Below are 23,027 nucleotides of genomic sequence, written 5' to 3'. Positions count from 1 at the left end.
GTAGCAAGATGCAAACTCTCCAGTGCGGAAAGCTACCACGAAAGACCATATGCCGACAAGTCAGACCACTTTCACGTGAAGCGACAGACATTCATCTGCCGAGCTCAAGCAATGTCCATGAGAGAGCTGCTACAACACTTGTCATACTCGCAGCCAGCTAATATACACAAGCTATCCTTCTCATGTCATCAATTCTCAAGCCCATTCCTTGCCTTCACCATATCACGGTGAGCAGTTAGTCTGCTTTCAGGCAGGCAATGCTCAAGAATGATTTCGAGCCGCATCGCTAGTTCATAAGTCCTCCTTCGCGCAAAACAATGTCTCCACACTCTTCGACCTACTTCTCGTCCTTCTCGTCCGTCGCGCCGTTCCCAAGGCTCGCGGGCTCAACGGGGTCGTTCTTCGGTGCATCTGCCGCCTTGTCTGCATCAGGTTGAGGAGGCTCAGACGTTGCGTTCAGCTTTTCGCTCTCAACCTTCTTCTCGATCTCATCGGCAGTCTTCTCAGCAGTCCCCACTTTGGCCTCTACAGTCTCGACACTAGGCTTGTCGGCGTCCTTCATCTCTGTGTCCTTCGCCTCTGGCTCAGCGTCCTTCATCTCCGTGTCCTTGGTCTCTGGTGCTGGTGCTGCTGGTGTTGCTGATGCGTCCTTGTCAGCTGCCTTCTCACCGTTAGTCTCCGGCTTCACAACCGGAGCGGCAGGTGCAGCATCCCCATCAGCCTCCATGCGCTTGTTCCAGACCTCGAGGAGAGCCGTGCTGCGCTTCTTGAAGTTGAAGTCCTCGTCCCTGGGAACCATCGCAAGCTTGACGATGGCCTTGAGCACCTTGTGGATCTTGGTCTCGCGAATAATGGATGGCTCCAGATCCTCGTATGACTCCAGCTGCGAGAAGAACTCTGCCATGCTTGCCATCTCACTCTCCTGGGGTGCTTGGTCGCGTGACAGGAAGCCCTTCTGCAGACGATGACGAAGGTACAAGATCGCCTTCTGACGCTGCTCAAGCTTCTGCTCTTGGGTGAGCTGAGGCTTGTTCTCGCCCTCGTCCTCCTTAGGCGCCGATACCACCTTCTTCTTAGGCTTGGCAGTAGACTTCTTTGCAGAAGCCTCACTGCCAGGTGTCTTCGGTGCGTTAATCTTGGTCACCTTGGGCGTCTTCTTTGGCTGTTGTGATGTCAGTACACGTTCTCGATCTGCATCATACGTGGGACTCACCTTTGGTGCATCGGCATCACTTTCCGCATCCTTCTTACGCTTCTTGCTGGATTTTGGTGCCTCTGCGTCCTCCACCTCGACATCTTCGTCGCCGCCCTTGCTTTTGCGTGGTCCCTTCTTCTTCTGGGGCTTCTCCTCGACGACTGCTTCCTCTCCAGCCTCAAGTTTCGCAGCTTGCTCCTCTGCAAGACGCTCAGCTTCGCGCTCAGCCTCCTCCTCAGCGAGGCGGTACGCTTCTTGCTCTTCCTGCCATGTGCGCAAGATGCCCTTGAAGTACTCGATGTCGTGACCTTCCGAGGCGATCTGGTATGCCTGCTGAAGCATCTTGGTCATCTTCGTAGTAGGAAGTGACTTGCACTCCTCAGGCTCAAGCGGTGTGAGAGAGGTGTTGATCATCCATTGGCTGTCAGAAACATGATTAGCTTGTCATATGAGAGTAGCCCAAGCGACGGAGGTGTACTTACAACTCGTTCGTCGCGAGAAACATGATTGGGAATGTGCGCTCCTTGGCGTTTTTCCCGCCCTCCTTGAAGTCGTCGCGAATGGAACCGTCTGGGCGTGCTGTGCTGACTGGACGCGACCCAAGAAGCGACTCGGGCAGCATGGACTCGTCACAGATGACTGCTGGCCATGGAGGGTAACCCTTCAGACGCGCCCAGTAGAACTGACCTGGCTTGCAGTCAAGGTGCAGTTTGGGCGGCGGCCTGTTGCTGTTCTTCTTGCCCTTCTTCGACTTGTGTTCAGGCACACCGCCAGTAGACTTCCTCTTCTTGTCCTTGCCGCCTGACGCTGGGGTCAAGTCAGCAGAAGACTCGTCCTGGTCAGCGTCGCCGTCTTGCGCGTTGTCGCCATTGGCGACAGGCTCCTCGATCTTTTCATGCTCGGTCGTCGTCTCGTCGTCTGGCTTAGGCGCCGCAGCCTCTCCGTTGGTTCCAGTCGTCTCAGGGGGCTTATCAGACTCGACGGGAACAGCAGGCTGTGCAGGTCTCAGCGACGATGATATGGTTTATGGTGACGCGACACGTATACTTACCGCTGGCGCCTCTACTGGCGCGGTGGTAGTGGTCTCGTCCGCCATCCTGGTGTCGCTGCAGTACGTCCTGTCCTCGCTGGGGCGCACGAAGGGTTTTGCGACGCGATGGGCGTGATGGCGTCACGCGTGTGTGCAGGCAGTCGACGTAGTTGCACTCGCGAAGAGGTGGTATGGATACTTGGTGGTGTCTGGTAGGGTGCAGACGATGGGTTGTCGACGCGTTGCGGCGTTGTCGATGGTTTTGTGGTGCAAGAGAGAGAAAGCTGGAGAAGGAAAGCGACAGCAAAGAACGCTGGGCTGGACGGGCACGGACCCTGGTGGAAAGTGCGAAGCCAGGCGGACAGTGACCGAAAAGAATGAATACAGCCCACCACAACACATGCGCCGCCTGGTAAAGCGAGTGAGCTGCTTGTGATGGCCCTTTTGATACTCCGCGTACGTACTCGATCGTGTCAATACACCTTTCGTCGTGAATATTGCTGCGATGATGCCTTGGCAAGCTCCGCTGCTCTTCCCTGGACGGTAACCCAATCAGAAGCGGCGCCTGCTTGCGTTTGTCCGACCGATCCGATGCACTCGCCTCTACTGAGGCCGTCTCTGTATGTCGCACGTGGGATGTCTCAGCTGCCTGATATTCCGTCGCCAGTTCTTTGCGTTCTCGTAGGTGAATCGACCAGCCCTTGGCGCTGCTTTCGAGCGGTGTGGCGTCGCTCAGCTCACGATCCGTGCTGACGCAAGCCGAGCTGTTCCAACAACCCCCGCAAGCTGTTCCACGGAAGCTCGAAATCGCGCATCGAGTAGAGACCGAGTCGTGATAAGCTTGATGTTCCTCGCAGCCGCAGCCTGGACACGTGTAGATGATTTGTGGAGTATGGCCATCGCGCGGAATATGGCTAAGTGCCTTTTTCTATCATGTCTTAGACCTTGTCCGAGTCAGAGAAGAGTGTGGAGATCGCTCCAGATATGATACCGTGCGCTGCGCACTGGAGATCCCAGGAAGGCTCACAAAACAGTAAGATATGGTGTTTAGTCGAATCGCCAAACAGCTCCTATGCATTGCATGGTCGGCTTACAGGAACTTCTTGGCGAAGCTCGTTTCTCCTGCAGATCGTGTCAGCATTGTCTCTCAAATGTATGCACTCGCACTTTCCTTGTCATGGCCAAGTTCGTGCCTGCCTGCAACGGATATTGCTGGGCCACGTACCGCCATACAGCGCTGCGCCAGCTCGAAGTCCAGAAGGATATCCCTTGTTCCGTCTTTTGATCGTTGCCTTTACAGCGCGGGTTGATATGAAGAAAGCGGATGTGCAAAGCGTACAACTCATGTAAATCGTAGTTGGTAAGAAGTACGATTATGTGGCCCGGAAGCATCTTGCTGCGAGAAGAGAGTATAGCAGGCATGAAGCCTTATTGAGAGCCAGGAAACAGAAGATGATTACCTACTGTCAGTGAGCCCGATCTTACAGTTTCCAGTCTTCTCTACTCTGGTGGATTGCTTTGTCCTTCTCTTCTTGTCCTCAAATTGCCGGTCACTGCGTTTTGTGGCTACTTTGGTTGTTGAGTTCTTCAGCGTGCAGTTGTACAGTCGGTCATGGTTGCGCATGGCGCTGTCGTATCCGTCAGAGCGGTCGTCGTGCTGTCACTTCGTCGACTCGGGTGGACCAGCCTGCATCTAGGATATTCGTGAATCCATCGTGCCACACCACTGGTATACTACTGTCTGCTCTTCTCCAAAAGGCTTATGCGGTTGATGGTCACCGCGGCGCTGTCGCTGCATTCCAAGCGGTACTGCTCAGGTTGCGCCCGCGGCGGCACCAGCTCGGGGGGCCTGTTGCGCTTGTTATCATCGGCGTCAATGCGGCAGCTTTCGTGCAACAATGTAGGACGCTCGTTGGCTGAAGAATATTTCGAGTGGCAGTGGGTGGTTGTGATGGACGATGGAAATGGAAAGCAGAAGTAGGAAGAAGGGTTGTCGATGCGTGCGAGTTGCAGCTCACGTGCTGTTTCAAGCTTCAAGTCGCCAAGGGAGCCATCAAAAGAGCAGATACAAAGAACAGGGCGTCTGCCGTTGATAAGATAGAATACAATGCGTGCGTGAACATACAAGTGCACTGTCAGTCGTACATGTATGCAGCCATGTCGAGAAGCTGCAACGGCAGACGACCAAGAAGACCACGAGCCAAGACCGGTTGCACAGAAAGCTCGGCACCACCGACATTCAGTAAAATGTGCTGTTGGCGGTTGTGAACCTCCAAAGGTAAGCGTAGCGGAGTGGAGCTCTCTACCAACCCTTCTAGACTGCAGAATAGCGTGCAATCCACGCTACCGCTACCCGACGTACAGTGCTTATTATACGACGACATAGGCGTTAGCGACGAGTATATGTTTGCGAGTTCGCCAACAGGCACAGTGCGGTAGGTCACGTGACCCTAAAACTTGAAAGTTGACCAATCAGAGCGGGCGCCAAGGCTAGTTGAGGGCTGGTATAGAGCTTCACTCCCTCGCTGACGCCTCACCTACGTACTCGCAAGCTCGTACTCCGGTGTGGCTAGCGCTCGGTCGCTGCGCTTAATCACATGCAGGACTGTCGTCGCTGTGTCGTGTAACGTCAGTCCGTCCTATACGATCATGATGTGCATTCCTCGTGGCTGCAGTATCTTTAGGATTCTGGCTGAAGAAAATGATGACATCATGGTTGTTCAGCCTCGTGTTGTCTGTGCCTTCGTAGCAAATCCGTCATGTAAGCTCAAAGTCAACTCTGTAGACGATATTCAGATGTCAATGCGGAAGCGCTTGACTTGACATTGAAGCAGCCGTGTTCAATCGAGCAGCATGCCTTGAGGATGGTCGTACTTTTCCAGGTGTAGAGCCAGGGAGAAGTTGGAAGACGGACCAACTCACAAATGAGCATTTGGACGCTATCATCGGGACATGGGCTGGCGGGAGGAGGAAGAGGCAAGATGGAAACGCCATTCAGGCCAGATCAACAGAAGAACACTTGAGCTGTTCGTACACTTCAACAGGACGCTGATTGACTGGACTTGGCTAGAGGACATTCCGACACGCCGTGAACAGATAATGGTCCGCTATTGTACGGGAAAGTCCGACGTCCTTGAAGGAGAAACATCAAGCACATCGGAAGGCACGGGCTACCTCAAAGAGCTCAAGCTCGCAATATCACCAAGTTCGGCCGACATTGCACTCACGTCAGACCAAAATGCGAAGATCAATGCCAACAGACCGCGTGCATGTTAGGATCTATCGGAACACGCGCGCAGTCTGTTCGAAGTGGCACAGTCACTCCGTCCTAGCGTCGCCACTTCCATCGTTGGGATGTCGACGGAAGCACTACATGCCCGGTATTGTGCGTTGAGACTATTTCAGTCGACTGAAATGCGGAATCTCAACCGCGGTACACATGGCTGCGAAGACGGGCAACGGCCCAGAAGGATTCCACTGAAGGCCCCAGGGCTGTCAAGATGAGGACGTCGCGAACTACAGCCGGGAGGTGAAGCCTGCGCCGTGTGTCGACTGAAGGCTCACGGTCGCAATGTCGCCACATTCGACCACCATGACCCGCACGACGGAAGAGCAGAACAGTATGGCAGGCACAGGCTGATTCAATTTTCGGGGGCTCGTGATCGCAACACTGCTACAATCGATCACCATTGACGGCGGGGAACACAATCACGGCGAGGATTTGTATGCCCCAGGTACTCAAGCGCACATCCAAAGACATGTCTCTCGCACACGGCACTGCGACCGAAGTCATTTCGATGTAATCATTTCGCAAGCCAGGTCTGGTATGGCTCAAAGAGCACCAGCCGGTTTCATCAAGATCGGACGAGCCCACAAATGTTCGCCGAACACTCGAGAACATGTCTCACGACAAGCCTCTTGCACCAGGCACGCGACCGGAGTCAGCGTTGTGGGACGAAGCCACTCAATCTCAGCACACTGCAAGATCAGCGAGGTATTGCTCATGACAAGCACCAAGCTGTTTTCCCCCGCCTCCGAAGAGGATGCAGGAATTGCTGCCGCAGGGGTTCCCGAAGGTCTGCTGCGGACCCATGACTACTTTAAGGGGGGAGCGCTGCATCTCAACCTTGTTTCGCTGGGGGGCTCATTGGGAGGGCCACTCCTCTTCGGAGACGGAGAAACAATGAAGGAGGTGCACGGTGGTAGGTGCCGGCGGGGCGTAGGTGTGGAGCAGCTGCGAGGAGCTGGAGGTTGTGGATGGAAGGAGGGAAGGTTCGCCAGAGACAAGCAGAAAGATAACATCACGCCTTGTGATGAGATCTTGGTTGCATCTACAGATGGACCAGCATAACGATATGCCAAAGTTGTGTACAGCCTGATTTTGCTGACAAAATGTGCAGACACGACGAATCACAGCACCGCATTGTAGCCAGATCGGACCACTGAGAAGCCTTCACTGCCATTTTTGAAGGCACCAAACAACTGCCAGGACGCGCGCGCTGTTCCCAGACCTTATACAGCGGCCTCCTGGCCATGCGACGGATATGCATTCTTGCCAAACGGCGAGAGCAGCGAGCGAGCAACGACAAAGACACAGCAGGTACAGTTTGCCTGCTGGACTCGCTCTTGACCAGCAGCACGGCATTGAAGCATTCATATCTATGCACATTGATGCAGGAGCTGCTGGCCGCCGTCGTACTTTCTGGCCTTTGAGCAAATTGTGACCGAGACGAGAGAATTGACAGCTCCAGGAAGGCATCGAGGAGGTTCTCCTTTCCGCAATTGGTTCCTTCCGCACTTCGCCGTCGTGGCTACCTCCTGACACAGGGCTGCACTCGCCAGGTCTTGCCAGATCTAATGATTGTTGCCCCTGTGGTCCTCTCTTGTGGTCCCCTTACCTGGCAAATGCGCATGCCCATGTAACGCACTTGTAGCTGTATCAGGAAGCAGTTGTATTTTCACGCTACAGTGAATGCGGTGAAGTGTCTTTGGAAAGGAAAGGCCATTTCCGGCACCGGATGATGCTCGCCGTCCCCTCCACAGGTGCAGAAACGGACACGTTGACCAGCTATTCAAAGCTCCTACCATTTTCTCCAGCTGCGCAGAACGAAACTCATGGCGGAGACATCTTACTTCTGCATTAATCTCAATCCGAAGATAGGAAGAACTAGCATCGTCCTGGCCATCATCGATGCCCACCACATTCTACCGCTACACCGGACGGTACGTCACTGCATGTCCTTCCAAAGCCGTACATCAGTGTAGATTCGAGCATAGCACTTTCGATTCAGCCTGCGCCTGAGACTCCACGACATGAAAGCAAAAGGACTACGTCCAGCTGCCACCTTATGGGCGTGCCGTCTGTGTCAGATATGTATTCAGGCTTGCAATGCTGTCAGCGAAGTTCAAGATCAAATTCGCAAACACAGGCAGTTTCCGTACAGAGATGTTGTCGTGGCGGCAGATCAGAGCTCAACGGCTCATCGCCAATATCACACACGAAACGACTCGGTCTTAAGTAACGCATGCCTGATCAGTCCTCCAAGTCGGTTCGGCAAGTATCAGGCCTTGCTGGCCATATCAGTCGAGGATCTCATACTATCGAGTGAACAATTGTGTGGGGCCAAGATGTTGCAGTGAATGAGTCGCGTCTGCGCGGCTTTCAGCAAGCACATGTGAATACGGAAGATCCCGCCACACTTCCATTCTTCCCGCACTTACACGCACAAACATTACAATTCCGGTTCTTTCTCCTGCACCTTCGACAAAACTCACCACCAACCACCAATTCTGCGCACCACCACACGGCAGTGAGACACACACCTCGACAACACCATGGCGATGCACGCGCCGGCATGCATGGCGGCCTTGATGCCAGCGCATGCATTGTGCGTCTACGGGATCATCGGCCACGCATACAACCTCTACCACAACGGTCTCTCGGCCCCGGTTTACACCACCACCACGACAGCGCTTACCGGCCTCTACGAGCCAATTCCCTCCCACCTGCCTACCGAGTCGTCCTATTTCGCAGCACCGTCATCAGTATTACGACATGATGTGTGCGACGCGCTTGACAGGCCTATCGACAACACCACCATCACATGCGAACTACCCGAAGACTTCTACTATGGATTTACATCCGATGTCGAATCTTCGCAATCACATGTGGCGGATTGGTTCAGCGTGGGCTTAATACTGGACTCGAGCAAAGTCCATGGCATTGCAGTACTCCGCGGCCTCGGTGAGCTGCTTTCATACCATGTAGCTGTTGGCGCGCTGCTACCTGGAGTGGTGGTGTTGGCTATCTTATTCTGGCTTGTTTACCTCGAGATTTCACAACTCAAGGAGACCGTCCGCCGACTATCAGAAGCTGTGCAGGCCATGCAACACGATCAGAAGCCAAACGAGCTTGACTCTCTCAACGAGAGTCTTGAGCTCAGCCATGCAGCAAAGAAGCCACAGGAAGACGAGGTGCCGCTCGAGTCCCAGCAAAGTGCCTCAGGAGATGATACCGTCACTCATGTAGAGCCACTCGCTCAGCCAGAGGACGATTCCGCTACTACACCAGAGCAACAGCACGAGACGCAGCAGCAGGACGAGCAGGGAGCGCCGCTACCGACCAGCCCCGAGGCTCTCGATACTGGTGAGCAGGATGGCCAGCAAGAGAACGCAGGCCCCACGGAGGCATCAGCATCTCTACCCACGCGCGAAGCATCAAACGAGGCGTTGCAAGATGACGCTTTCGAGCGGACCATGTCCGAGGCGCAGAACTGCCGGGAAGAGGAGGCAGACTTGGAGGAGCCCCCAGTCCCCGATGTCATACTGGAAGCGCCACGCGACCCGCTGCAAGACAGTACGCCCGAGCACATCATGCCCGGAAATGAGGCAGGTCTACAGGAATCCTTGGTATCGCAGCCCGCACGCGAACCACGGAGCGATTCGCCACAACACCATAACGCCCTCGTGCAGACTTTGGTCAAGAGCCAAGATGGTGTGATGATGGAGGAGTACGCGACGCGCCGTGACATAATAATGGCCATGAAGCGTCACAGGGAGGCTCAGCAGAATGCTATACAGCCAGACCTATCTCTGCGCGTCGACACATTGCCGCCGGAGGGCGAAGCCGGCGAGAACAACGAGGACGGTGTTCATGATCATTCAGAAGATGATGGCCTGGATTTTTACCCAGAGCCGACTCGCGCAGACTTGCCCCATAACTCTGACAGCGCCTCGGATGTCGACGCCCCTGAGAATGACGGCTTGAAAGGCGAGAACGATGACAGCGATGATGACGACAATAACGATCCTCCAAGCTCTGGTGCCGCTCTTTCTGTCCTCCAAGCGCAAGTTGACGAACAAAGCACTGGACCAGATGACCGTCTTCTGTTTCATGGTGCTGCCGATCTCGAGAGTCTTACTGGTGCCCCGTCAGACTCTCTTGATGTTCCAGCACTGCAACCGCAACACAAGGCGTCCCATGATGAACACTCTGCAGAGGTGCTCGACGATACCTCTGTCACTGGCGCTACGGAGCCATTGAGCACTCAACATGAGGATGAAGACTTCGGCACAACCTCAGCACCTCTGTCCGCAGGCGAGGTACCGCTAGACACTGCTCACGACAGCAGCGCATCAGCTTCGGCCTCATCCGACCAGAATCTGGAAGCTCAGGCGCCTCTATCAGCGGCTGTCTTCGACGATGCACCGAATGCAGAGCAGCAGGATATCGTTGTCTCCGCCTCAGGCGCGTCCTCGACTCTGCAAGGTAACTTTCTCCCTGCATTACCGCCTGCTTTTGTCTTTGGAGCGGGTAATGCTGCTGTCGGTGTCGAGGATCTGCAAGCAGCACCAGCAGGGCAGCTGAATGAGCCGATGGAGACAGAGCATGTAGATCGCAACATATTGGTCCCAAGCGACGAGGTCGACGATGAGATGGACGTCGACAAGGACGAGCTGTTGGCCCTTGTAACCGCTGACCTTGACAGTGATAGTGAGGAGGAGCAACAGGATGATGACATGAACGATGTTTCGGACGGCACAGTTGACGACGATGAGATGAACGTTGACGAGAGAGACCAAGAGGACGAATACATGAGCGAGGCCTCGGACCCTGCGCCGGAGGATACTGGGATGGACGACGAAGAGTGGAACGATTTTGTTGAGTACGCGGAGGCCGAGATGCTGAGAGACTCGGACAACCAGGGAGAGATCGCTCAAAACGAGGGCAGCAACCACGCGACAGAGCAGTTTGATCAGCTTCCCGTGGAGTCAGAGACGGAGAGTCTTGTCAGGATCAGTGACAGTGCACCACCTCTTAGCAGCGGGGGGGAGTGGCCAGACTCCAAGAACACCACCTACTATCATCCTGACAGCGACGAAGAAAAGATTCGTTATGGCGATGGTCTAGACGACTCATCGGACGATGAGTCAGAGGCCGCGGGTCCCAGCGTAGCCAACAAAGTCGATGATGATCGCAATGAAGCTGCGACCACGCCGTTCTTGAAGGACCCGCGAACAGACTTCCCAACAGAGGCGGAGGTTCAGGCTTCGCTACCACCGCATGGTATAGAGCCTGATGGGCTGCTTGTGCTGTTCGGAGAGCGTGTCCCTGTTCATCGCACCAAAGAATTCTTCCTCTTAGTAAGCAAGGTCGGCAAAGTCAAGCAAGGTATCCAGAAGTACTTCCCAGGGAATGCAGCTGGCGGGGCGCCAGAGACGCCGGAGGCACAGAACAGCGAGCAGCATCAAGACAGTGGCGAAGAGGACTCAGAGGATGATGCACCGCACGAAATCGATGATGAGATGCCCACGTCGGAAAAGAGATACCCACCGCCACACCGAGGCATCAACCGCACTCCCAACTGCCGACGATATCCGGACGCTCCTGTCACAAAATCCAGAAGGATTTGACTGGGACACGATCCTTATGATCTTTGCTGACCGAGTACGTCAGAACGAGGCAGTGGAAGCAGAGTTCAAGAGGCGACTGGCGGAGGTCGCCAAGCTGGATGAGGGCACTGGCAAGTACAAGGAGAAGTAAGAGAGCAACGGAACGAGTGCGATCTCTACTGCAATATCTGTCGAGGAAGACGAGGAACTCACTAAGCTAGTGTAGAATCCTTTGATTTCTTGGCAGTGCGATGACGGTGGAGCAGCACTCTGGAGATCATTTAGGGGGGACGAGGAGCCTACATAACAAGTATGGAATCCTTCGACTCCCTGAAGTCTTCGATGCTCAGTCACGGCCAGAGTGTTGGCAGCATGTAGTTTCATGAAAGCTTGCGGAACATGTACAGAGTTGCCCAGCCCTTGGTCGAGATGATACGGTCGGAATGAGGACGCAGGGGGGTTTGACATGAGATGAAAGCATTATGTGATCAACGGGGGAACAAGAACAGTTCAGCTTATAGAATGCATGTTATCAATCGCAAATTGCACTTTCTCTAGTTTTCTGTCGATGCCTAAGTGACGTGACGATGTCTACGCATGCGTTACGGGAAATTGCCTTGTACACCCTATCGCCTTACCCGAGATGTGTACTCGAAGATTTTGGTTGTGGGCAAGTTGGGCAGGTGGCTAGGGATGTGCAATGGCGATTTCTGTCGCACTCCTCACCGTGAACACCGCATACATATGGACGAGAAGACGCATTGTTTCGTCACATCGGGAAAGGGTAGGGCACCATGAGTGAAGTGAAGTGGGGCGAAGTCTCTTGTTGTTTGATTATTGCACTGCACTGCCTTGCACAATAGCACTCATCTCTACTAATCGTCATCGTAAGCAACCGTGTTCTCCGCCTTCAAGTACTCCATCGGCAGTCTCACGTGCCGTCATCAGTAGTTCCTCTCAATTCTCTCGTACATGTCAGAGCAGCACATTTTCCTCGCAGCAGGGTGGAGATATCCAAACACCCTACCACAGCATAGACTAGGGTATCAAGAGCCCATTCGCAGCCATGGTAGGGTATATAGGTTTGATTCCTATGTTAGAGGCCTCGTCATGAGCAGACAGACCCAGATAAGAACGGTACGCATCGTCTGCCATAGTTTAGACTGTTCTCACTAGGAGAAAGTCACAATCATGGCAGAGTCCTCTGCTTTTCCCGTTGTCGCTGAGCTATCTGTACTTTGCTTTCCGTCATCCGTCATAGTATGGATTGTTCTCACTAGGAGCAAGTCTCAACCATGACAAACACCAAGGCCTTATTGTTGTGTGGGTTAGGATCGTTCGCTTTGCTCCACTTCGCTGCTCGAATCATCCTTCGCTTCTACTGCCTGCTGTCCTCTCTTGTGTACCCAACACTCAGAGCAAGTCTTTTGGGTCTTCGCCCTCGTCTTCTCGGCGCGATCTTCCTTTGAGTCAGTCTGTCCATATCTCTTGATCTCACCCTCAACGACCTTGATCCACTCATGCGTGATCGGGTCGTAGTTGTTAGGATCCCCGACACAGGTTCCTCTGATCCAGTTCTTGCACTTGCAATTCCCATGTGGCTTATAGTAGCAAGCTGGGGCAACAGGGGGAACGATTTCGGTTTCGGTGGGAGTTGTCGATGTCGCTGAAGTATTTGGTGGTGAGCGACTGACTGAATTCTTCTCATATGAGCTGCCTGTGGTGTCACTGGCGTTAGGAGCAGAGCGTCGTGGACTAAGCGGTTCCTGCGGTGCTCCAAATTTGAATAGCGGCTGAGTTGACGTTGAGAAATTGATAGCAAGGACTGGTGACTTGATCGCGGTCTTTGATGCTGTCGATGATGCGCTAGTGCTATTATCGTCCAGCTGTTTGAAGGCGGTCGAGTTGTGCACGATCCGGTTGACGTACGCTGAATCCGTGCTTTCTTGCGAAGTGGCACTCTTCCTCGAGGACTTCGTTTTGCACGAATCCGCGCCAGAGCTGACTCTCGGCACTTTCGGAAAATGCCTTTCTTCCGAAGGCTTGCCATCAGGACCAAACTTCAGTAAATTCCCTTGGGCGTCGGGCATGCCTTCCCAGTGTTTGCTTGTACTGGCAATGCCGCGTTCTGGCCTGTAGCGAGAAAGTCTGGCTGCATACGGCTGCAGTCTCTTATTGCTCCCTTGCGAGGAGCCTGAGTCTTGTTGTATCTGGGGCGCGGGAACTGGGCCCGGGTTAGCGGATATCGATGGGGCAAACCACTCCTTCGTTGGCGTCTCGAAAATGAAACGCGAAGTAGACGACTGGCTGTTCGACCGCTCGATTGGGGCCACAGGTTGAGTAGCTTGTAGCAAATCAGGCTGATTGCTGTGCAATTCGTTGAAGGTTAATGGAGCAGTCGTTGATGCTGCCCCCTCGGAAGCAATGCGCGCCTCGCAGTCATCGATGGTAGTTTCGTGTGAGGCAACCGTTGAATTCTGCGTCAACGGAACAACATCGGTGGAATGTTTGAGACTGTTGCTCGGTAAGGCTGGCTTCTGGGTCTCGGCGTCTGCATCGATGCCACTGTTGTGACGACATGGGCTTCGGTATTCGGACACATGTGATGGCTTGGTCGAAGAGTCATGGTGGGTTGTTGGCGAGATTTGGGACTGGTCGCCAGATGGGGAGCCAGACGGCGTAGACGAATTTTCAGCACCCATGAAGGGCACAGTACCAACATTTATCAGGGCTTGACGGAGCCCGGGCCAGGAAGCTGCAGAAGACGGAGGAGGCACAGCGTCAACCGCCAGACTGCCGCTCGATGGCGTGGCTACCTTGGAATCGTCATGTGGTATGAAAGCATGGGCGGCTTCTTCTTGGACACCGGTGGTGGCGCTCTGCGTGGATGAGTTCGACGGAGCCCCGACCTTCTCAATTGGCGTCGCTCCGAAACTGCAGGATGGTGTCGATAGCTGAGCGACCTGCTCTTGGACGGGCTCGACATCGACGATCTCGGTAACGGCAGATAGTGAGATCTTAGAAGCTGCCTCGATCTTCTCATCAAGTCGGCCTTGGAGTTCGGCGCTAAGGCATTGGAAGTCCAGACAGTCTTCGTGAGCGACCACCAGGTTTGCGTCAGCTTCGAAGCCTGCCACCATGAGCATGTCGTTGTTGTGAGAGGCGAGATCGATGCATGCCTTGCCTAGTCGGACGACCTCGGCCTTCGCCTGGACCAGCTCATCGGCGCAGGTGGTGAGCTCCTCCTTGGCGTTCGTGCTGTCCAGAGTAAGGCTAGCGATTTTAGATTGCTGCTGGGTGTCCTTGGTGCTCCACTCGCTCTTCTCCTTCTCGAAGCTTGTGGTAGCACTTTCGAGCTTCTTGTTCAGGTTCGAAATGGTCTCGGACTGTTTGGTGTTGTCCGAGCACTGCTTGGAAATGATGGCGTTCTTGCTGGCAATTCCGCCCTCCAGAGTCTTGATCTGCGTGGACTGCTGAGTGTTCACGGCATCTGCGGCTTCAAGCCTGCCCTCGAACTCTTCAGTCTGCTCCTCTTGGTCCTCGAGCTGCTTGCGGATAATGCCGTCCTTGCAGAACGATTCGGCCTGTAGCGCGTTGATCTGCTTGACGCTCTTGGCATTTGATGTGCTCAAGTCTGCTTCAAGGTTCTTGATCACCGAGGACTGTCCCGCGAGCTGAGCCATCAAGCGGTTGTTAGTCTTTGACTGCTTGTCGATAGTGATATCATGGCTAGCAACCTTGCTTCGTAGTTCGCCATTTTCAGTGGTCAGCGCGGCGTTCTTGGCCTCCTCGGTTTCGAGCTTGTCGTTGAGTCTTTTCACCTCCGCTGCCTGAGCATCCCTCTCATTCTCCATAGCACGTAGCTTGCGCTGCAACTCGTCGAGCTCGGCGTCATGCTCAGCCTTCTTGTTGGCGACATCCTTCTCGAGCTCAGTGATCTTCACATCTTTGCCTTTAGACTCTGCGCGAATCTCTTGTTGCTCGACAACCAGCTGCTCGTACTCAATATCCACCTCGTTGAATTTTACAACGAGAGCACTGAGCTCAAGGGACGTCATCCCGAGCTCGGCTTTGTTATTCTCGTGAAGCTTGGCGAGAGACTCATATCTGCTCTCCCAGTCCTTGATGGCAGTGATGAGTACAGCAATGGTCTTGTTCTTCTTGGTGATGATCCATTGGAGCTTCGACCGCGCCTTGTCCACTTCTGAGACCTTCCCGCTGGCGAGATACGCTGACAACAGACTGAACACGGCAGTACCGAACAGCCACATGATCGCACCAGCATATTCCGGAAGCGGCGGCATCGTGGCTCCAGTGTGCTCCACCACGAGGGTGACAATGCCGGCGACGGTCGTGGAGACCGAGACGCCGTTGCGCAGATGCTCGACTGTGGCACAGATTGTCGCGTAGCTCTTCGGCGTTAGAAGTGCATTCCGGAGGCGCACGGCACCGTGAAGGCAGGTGCAGTACACGACCAGAGCAAGCACCACGAGGAAAGGGTCGAAGGCGAAAGCGGTCGTGTAGAAGTCGCTAGGCACTTCGCATTGGCTGTACCCGATGTGGCAGCCATGGACGGTGCCGTTCAGTGGGTAGCAAACGCCTTGGTCGGCGGCCGAGTGCGCGATGAAGATGTCGGTAGGGAGTGAGATGATGGAAGACAATGCTGTAGTGGCGACCTCGACAGCGGCAGTGGATGCCGAGTTCGGCATGAAATAGTAAATGCCAGAAGCGATAGAGGTGATACCGCCTAGTATTCCTCCTGTCGCGAATGCGCCTCGACGCTGGCGGAGAAAGCCAAACATCGCGGCGGTGGTAGTGGGTGACTCGCTGTTGATGCGCTAGAGTCGAGGTGTGGGTGATGGCGGTAGGGAGGCTGTGATATCGCAAAATGTCGCAGTGATGATTGCTGGACAAAGTGGTGGTGATGTTGCGAAAAGTGCGACTTGGAAGAGCGGTGGTGGTTTTGCTGCGGAAACCAAGGGAGAAGGTGAGGTTTGCGGGGTCTCAATGCGGTAACGCAAGAAGCGGAAGCGCTAAGCGCATTGACCCGTTTTCACATTCACATGTGTGTTGCAACGTCCAGAGTTGGTTGCTATTCACTGGACAAACACTTTGTGTCCACGTGACCACATTTCCCTAATCGAAACCACCTATCAAGCGCTTCACGACGCGATGCATACGATATTCTCATATGCTTGAGTCCGTACAACGACATCGCACTCTCAACAGCTCTGTCCGCCGCGTATGATGCCGTAGGACTGCTTACCGCGAAGCGCTCCATCGCATTGGACCGCCGCATCGAGGCCACTGCCATGCATATAAGGAGCTCTCCAGCATATGATATCTCTTGACACAGCTCTGGCGAGCTTTTTGCATGTCGGCGCGCTGCCTTCGAATCGTAGAAATATGCCGTGTTTGCGATCGAGGTGCCATCGGTTCCGGCATGCGCGCGATACAATGAGGCTGTGTTGGGATCTTCGGTACGGCCGTAGATTGAGCAATAGTATACAGACGAACAAGAGACTCACGTATACGATGTCATGGATGAAGCCATGTCGTGCTTGGTGGCAGCAGTTTGATGTGAAGTCTGCAGCGCCGAAAGCGGTTTAGCGTCATCGGCGAATGACCTCCCCAGCGATATTCCAAGACAGTGTAGAGTCCCATGTCTCAACATCATCTTCGGTAATGCTTGATGTCTCGAAGGAGACAAAGCCATGCGGGAAGCTACTATATGCTCTGCAGTATCCACGAGTGCAGATCAGTGGATACTGCAGAGCATCCCGCTTCTTTCATACTGCGATGTGACCAGATCGCGAAACATCGACATATTTACACCATTCATCTTCGGGGATACCCAGAATCAACACCAAACAAAGCACGAAGGTGTAGCATCCCACTGTGACCAGCTGGCCCCTACCAAGCTTGGATTGACCAATATATTCTAATAGAATCCTGCTGTCCTCAGGCAAGTAGCTCAATCGTCAATGAACTCCGATGCACTGAAGTCTATCCGATATGACCTTCCCTTTGGCTCTCTGCGCCGAGGGATCGACTCTTGGTGCTGTCGTTCTCTTTTATTGCTCTACCCTTTCTCGTGATGTGGGGTCTTCCGGCACTATGGCACTCAACCGTCCTGCTCATACAATATCAACCCATTCTGCTTCTCCCTCATGTGAGTACCCGCTTATCTCAAGATGGAACGGCACATACGCAGTCCCAAGAAACTGATACTGTCCTTCGAACGGCCGTAGCACCAGGGGAACCCTTCCACCTTCGATCACAGCCACAACATCGTCCTTCTGCACAATTTTCGGACACAGACCCAGAAACTTGACATCCATGCCTGGCGGACCCCTAGCGGCGGAGAACATAGCGCGATGTTCGAGAACATGCTTCATTGATGTGTGAAGTTGCCCGGCCGTGATCATCAAATTTGCAGGCCGCACTGCTTGGTTCTGTAGCAGATTCACAACGGCCTGGAGCCCCTTGGCTTTCTCCTGGACCTGGAATTTGGTGTCTTCGTTCTCGCCTGCCGTCAAGATGGAAGCGAGTAGAGCGTATTGGTTCAGGTCATCTGCGGTCTCATGGCGAGGCTCCCCCAATGCTGCTTTGGCCAGGTCGGTAGCGATGCGTATGGTGGGCCGAATGCATTCGACATTCTTGAGCATGGCCCTGGTGAAGGGAGAAGTTACAAATTCAATTTTGCCGTAAAGGAATGCTTTGAGCTTGAGGACGTGCGATGGAGAATCTGATAGGATGGTCAGGTGTCCAGTAGTTGTCGCCGCATGTCGATGATGGCTGGGAAATGGTTCAGACTCCTCACGAGGGTTCACATCCTGACCCCAGATGTGCATCCACGATGGTTTGCCAGCTAAGTCAATGTCATCCACGGATCGATGGTGTATGTGATTCAGAACCCAGTCGCCCTCTTCGAGCAGAACGTATCGAGTCGCGTCTTGGAAGACATCTATCGTGGTATTCTGGTAGTCGGGCCGAAGAAGTGCTGGTATGACCTGGAGATTGGCAGCTTTGCAGTAAAGATTCACTACAGCGAAGATCATATCTCTCTGATCTGTTGTGGCCAGTCTTTGGCAAAGCATGTAGATGTCCTCGAAGAGCAGCTTGCGTGAGCCAACAACAAAACGACGCATCGTGGCTGCATTGTCGAGACCTCGCTCGGAGTTTTGACTGAAGAGTGGTCCAGACTTGGCAGTGTCGATGTAAGCTTGGCCGACTTTCAGTATGCGGAGCAAAGGGATCTCGACGCCGTTGAAGAAACAAGTGTTGGATTTTGCAAAGGCAGCTTCTTGAACGACCCACAGTCGACTAGTTGATGAGCACAGAGACTTGGGAGGAGGTCGAAGTTGCTCACCTGAACCACGCTGAGGCATATAATGACTCCACTACAACGATGTCATTTGCCCCAATCAGATCAGTGTCTGACCACGCTGCAGGACATCGAGAACCATCAGAGAACATTTGCCAGTCAGCGTCATCTTTGGACAACAGATGAGCTGCTTGGTCAATCTTGCGTTCTAGTATCGTTAGATGCTCTGCGATTCGAGCAGCTTTGCCTGGCTCGGCATCAGTGCTGCCGAGGTGAATCAAGTTGCCCATTGCACTGCGATATATGAACGCCATCATGGCGACTTGTTGACTCCTTTCGTCTGGATCATCCTGATTGATGCATATGGCATCGATCCATACTGTTCTCGGTTGATTTGCAGATCTGACCTGGCAGAGAGCGACGATTGCATTGTGTGGGACAGACAGAGGGCTGCCGTTCACTATCAAAGGCCCGGCTCGATTCGCTTTGCCCCAGCAGTATGAGATCGTCTCATATCGAGGATCGTCAAGGAGCGAGACCACGTTGAGAGTGCAATGTAGTGCTTCGAAGCCTCTCCCTGGTTCGACTCGTAGGAGTCGTACTTCGGATCGATCTGTGTTGAGGGCCTCGTATGCCACGTTGACATGGTGCATACTGGCTGATGGTAACATGACAAGTGATTGTTCGTACTGTTGGCATTCAGCTGAGATGTACGATGACGTGGCAGCCCACACCTGCCGACTCAGGCAGCGTGCTATTACCTGTGCTTGCAAACGACCAGAAAGGCGGGCGACAGAGCGCATTGTCATGTTTTGTGCTGATAGTGGCGAGAGATGCAAATGTTTTGGCGTGATCGTTAACCGCCATAGCCAGATGCGTTATGCGATATGTACTGTTCCATCTTATGCCTGCCTCTCCTTCTCCTCCATCTTCCTCCTTGCAGCCAAAATCATGTCCTCCCTCCTACGCTTCAGTGCATCGGCTCTTGCATGCTTGTCGGCACTCCAACCGCCTCTCTTCTGCTCTTCGCTAGGTACCGGCTCCTTCCCCTTCCCGCCAACTTTACTTTGCAGCCCATATCTTGTGATTAGATCTGGCTGGCCTGTAACCTTTCTTGCCCCACTACTTGTCGCACTGTCATTTGCTGCTGCTGGGGGTGTCGGCAGAGTTGGCTGAAAGCTAGGGGGCGGCGACTCTAGTCCTCTGCCGCCTAGTACCCTCTCCATAGTTGCCTCCACATTTCCGCCATTTCGCTGCAGATCCCAGGCTATGCTTCGTTGATCAAGCTGTGGGAAGACGGCAGATACGGCTTGTATCTTGGCGGGGTCTATGTTATTCCGCGATCGTGATGAAGCCGCTGATGTTGGGCCGGAAGATGACGAGGGCTTGCTCATGAACCATCGGATAGCGAGGAAGCCGACAACTGCCACGGCCAAGATTTGCGGTATGTTGATCGAGGTTTGCGCATCGTTCGCCATGTTGGTTGGAGGTGGTTTGCAGTGCGATGTATGATTTTGGTAGGTGCACAGGTCGGCGTTGGTGGTTTTAGAAGGAGTGGTTGTTGGTCTCGTGCTGATGAATGTCCTCAGCCGAAATCGCGCTTCGCGTGCTAGCGCTTCGGAACGATGAGCCGATCGACAGTCTAGCCCTAGACGCGACTTTCAAACAAAGATGAATTGATCATGTTCTCCTTTCCATAACAACGCGCCAACTGCTCTCCACACTTCACATCATCTTGCATACTTATTGTACTTCCACCTTGATCGTTATCGTTACGGTATGCCGCACGCGTCATGCAACAGACGTCGATGGCGTGAAGGCTTTCCGGCAAGACGCGCCTCTACTGTTGTGGTATAAACAGCAACATCAACACGACCCAGGATTGAGCGGGAACACTATTCGACGGACAAAATCTGGATTACGGACTTTCCACTGGCTGGAGACTTTACTGGCTTCTCATGTCTTCTTGCTGGAGAACACGACACCAATGCACCGGCGGCGATGATGTGGCGGGCGCGTTACGGGTATTACCACATCTTCGCCTACGTGTACACAACCCTAGGAGTTACAATCCTCTGCGAGCGAGTCCATGAATGTCGTAGACACTAGCAGCCGCCCAGCATGAAGTCTCAGACACGGCTAGAGTTGTATTCTGGACATGCTTCCTGCCACACTTCACCCCCTTGGAACAGGCATGTCTTCCTTCTCTTGTCTTCCATCTCGTCCACGTATGGCATCCTCTTTGGCTCAGTTTCGGGATGGCACCTTCAGTCTGTCTGACTGGTCCTGGTGTAAAGAGCAGCATGCGATGCGTCCCCACATGGCAAAGTACGCTCGGGTAGGACCGGAGGGTTCAACACCAAGCTACATATTCAAGTAGAAGCTCGGACCACATACCCGTCTGAGAGGCTGCTTGGTGAGTTTGCAGTCACTTCTTGACCTGCGGAATCATCCGTCCTAATAGTGCTGTCAGGCTCAATGGTTCGTGCACACTCAGCATCCATCCTTCACGGACGATATTCTAACCCTCCTCAAGGTAGAGCGTCCGCCTCCTACAGTGCGCTGTTAGCGGAAGGTTGTGGGTTCGAGGAAAGTTTATATCATCTCGTCATTCGGTACTGTTTCTAACAACCCCTTAGTCCCATGGTGGTCGATATGATAACATGTGCGTCCGACTTTCTCTTTTTGCCTTTTGTCTCTTGCACTACTCCCCCTTCACACCTGGATCAAGCACTCGGTCAGGATTTGACTGCTTTTGAGAGAGAGAGAGAGAGGTGTTGTGCAATGCCTGGCTTGAGCTTTTTTGCGGGCTAAAGACTCGCTCATTTCCACAACGAAACACAGTGAATTGTCAAAATCTCTTCCAGCAGCAGGCTCCATCGGGACGACCACCCACACTCCTACAGATCATTCCAACCCAGGCGCTGTTCCTGACAGGATCTCGTATCTTGCCAAAAGCCAACGATTATTGTATCTTCGATATTCGAGTCGGCACATACCTTGCCGGACTAAGCCAGGAGGGCATCCAACATTCTCCGCCAGAACGAATGTCTCCGCATAGTTCTCCTTGCGATTGATGTGCGTTGTCAAGGTTCGAGCGTACCACTCACTCTCCGGATTCTATGACTGATTAGGGCTCCCGGTCAATGGTCGACAAGGTCAACAGTCTTACATCAGTGGTGAAGCGCCTCACAGCGTCCACGAAAAGACTCTTGTCTTGGGTTCCCTGAAGCCCGTATAGACTGTTGAGCCACGGCAACTTCGAAACGAGCGATGATGCAACGAATACCCATATCGGACCTTCGAAATCGCGGGCGTTCACAGCGTCGGAAACAGCTTTCGTGATGCTTTCTAGGTATTTTACGGTCTCATCGGCTGATTCCGTTTCTCCGTGGTAACGAGCAATCATGATTTATGGGTGGCTCTGCTTAATGATATGCACGTTTGAGTCATGACGAGGCTGATGTTGGGCCTAAAGAATTTACCATTGCAGTAAATGGCCCTAGCTCGGAAGTGGATCTGCCTTGACACTTCATCAATACAGTATTGCGATCTGATTAATACCGCGTATTCGAAATAGCAGGCTGAATGATCACAGAAGCTGCATATGCAGAAACTCAATTGCACAACATGAAAGACCGCGAAGCTGAAGTGAGGAAGCCTCTGTTTGCGGCCCATTCATCGAGGCTTCTCTTCAAAGATCGCTGCAAGCCTGCTTTCTGAGTTGTGGACTTCAAGCCCTTCTAAAAAATTCACAGGACGACCCTACTCCAGCTGACAAGACAGACCAACAGTCTTGTCAATACGAACAATACCAATGGACTCACGCAATGAGATCCAATCTCAAAAAGACAGTACCCTCCAACGGAGTCTCATAATACGCCTGAACCTCCTCAAACCCCAATTCCCTATACAACGCCAGCGCAGCAGTCATATGCCCCAGCGTATCCAGCATCATAGCATCATATCCCAACCGCTTCGCCTCATCAATGACCCTTTCAGCCAGAGCTTTGCCCAATCCCAGACCTCGACCTTTGGGGTCAACGTAGAGACGCTTCATCTCACAAGTTCTTGCTGAGGATAGAGCTCGAAGACCAACGCAGCCAACGGGCTCGCCATTGGCCATGCGAGCGAGGAAGAGAGCACCAGTTGGTGGTGTGTACTTCCCTGGCATGTTTGACATTTCGGAGTCGAATTCTTGGAAGCTTAGGTCGAGATTGAGCCATTGGGTGTAGGATTTGAAGAGAGATATGGTTGCTGTGAGGTCTTCTTTTGTTGTGACAGGATCGATGGTGAAGGACTGTGTCATGGAGGCCATGATGAGGTCTCTTGGTGGCTCATGAATGAAAGTTGCTTCATCGACTGAATGAACTTTCCTCACTCGCTATCTCTTATTCTGGACGTGCTTCTCGGGCAAAGCAGTGTTTTCTGTAGCCTTTGAATGTCGATATGTTGACGATGCTGACTCCAACTCGGATGTGTGGCTGAAGCGGGCCGCCGGATCCGATCTCGGTGCAACGAGAATTTCCCTTGTTCAACAACTTGGCAAGTCACTTTCTCTTCGAAGATCTTGCGGACAGTGT

General features: G+C 53.4%; 7 protein-coding genes across 7 annotated transcripts; 2 read left to right on the top strand and 5 right to left on the bottom strand.

The window, feature by feature from the left end:
• Positions 1-337: 337 nt before the first annotated feature.
• Positions 338-2,291, bottom strand: CLAFUR5_08071 (uncharacterized protein; the record flags this gene model as incomplete). Its single annotated transcript, XM_047907219.1, has 4 exons — positions 338-1,162; positions 1,214-1,616; positions 1,678-2,189; positions 2,247-2,291. 4 exons carry the CDS (start codon positions 2,289-2,291, stop codon positions 338-340), a joined length of 1,785 nt encoding a protein of 594 aa, XP_047759612.1.
• A 2,886-nt stretch (positions 2,292-5,177) lies between these two features.
• On the top strand, positions 5,178-5,501 carry CLAFUR5_08070 (uncharacterized protein; the record flags this gene model as incomplete). Its single annotated transcript, XM_047907218.1, has 1 exon — positions 5,178-5,501. The coding sequence occupies one exon, from the start codon at positions 5,178-5,180 to the stop codon at positions 5,499-5,501; it is 324 nt and encodes a 107-aa protein (XP_047759425.1).
• Positions 5,502-8,060: 2,559 nt separating this feature from the next.
• On the top strand, positions 8,061-11,138 carry CLAFUR5_08069 (uncharacterized protein; the record flags this gene model as incomplete). The annotated part of the gene is made up of 1 exon (XM_047907217.1): positions 8,061-11,138. The coding sequence occupies one exon, from the start codon at positions 8,061-8,063 to the stop codon at positions 11,136-11,138; it is 3,078 nt and encodes a 1,025-aa protein (XP_047759552.1).
• A 1,307-nt stretch (positions 11,139-12,445) lies between these two features.
• On the bottom strand, positions 12,446-15,919 carry CLAFUR5_08068 (uncharacterized protein; the record flags this gene model as incomplete). Its single annotated transcript, XM_047907216.1, has 1 exon — positions 12,446-15,919. One exon carries the CDS (start codon positions 15,917-15,919, stop codon positions 12,446-12,448), a length of 3,474 nt encoding a protein of 1,157 aa, XP_047759095.1.
• Positions 15,920-17,254: 1,335 nt separating this feature from the next.
• On the bottom strand, positions 17,255-19,253 carry CLAFUR5_08067 (uncharacterized protein; the record flags this gene model as incomplete). Its single annotated transcript, XM_047907215.1, has 2 exons — positions 17,255-18,443; positions 18,490-19,253. The coding sequence occupies 2 exons, from the start codon at positions 19,251-19,253 to the stop codon at positions 17,255-17,257; spliced, it is 1,953 nt and encodes a 650-aa protein (XP_047759090.1).
• Positions 19,254-19,346: 93 nt separating this feature from the next.
• On the bottom strand, positions 19,347-19,922 carry CLAFUR5_08066 (Coupling of ubiquitin conjugation to ER degradation protein 1; the record flags this gene model as incomplete). The annotated part of the gene is made up of 1 exon (XM_047907214.1): positions 19,347-19,922. The coding sequence occupies one exon, from the start codon at positions 19,920-19,922 to the stop codon at positions 19,347-19,349; it is 576 nt and encodes a 191-aa protein (XP_047759089.1).
• Positions 19,923-22,267: 2,345 nt separating this feature from the next.
• On the bottom strand, positions 22,268-22,762 carry CLAFUR5_08065 (Acetyltransferase; the record flags this gene model as incomplete). Its single annotated transcript, XM_047907213.1, has 1 exon — positions 22,268-22,762. The coding sequence occupies one exon, from the start codon at positions 22,760-22,762 to the stop codon at positions 22,268-22,270; it is 495 nt and encodes a 164-aa protein (XP_047759088.1).
• Positions 22,763-23,027: the final 265 nt, after the last annotated feature.

The sequence above is a fragment of the Fulvia fulva genome, chromosome 3 (genome assembly GCF_020509005.1).
Source record: "Fulvia fulva chromosome 3, complete sequence".
NCBI lineage: Eukaryota > Fungi > Ascomycota > Dothideomycetes > Mycosphaerellales > Mycosphaerellaceae > Fulvia > Fulvia fulva.
This window is presented reverse-complemented; position numbering and strand designations above follow the sequence as displayed.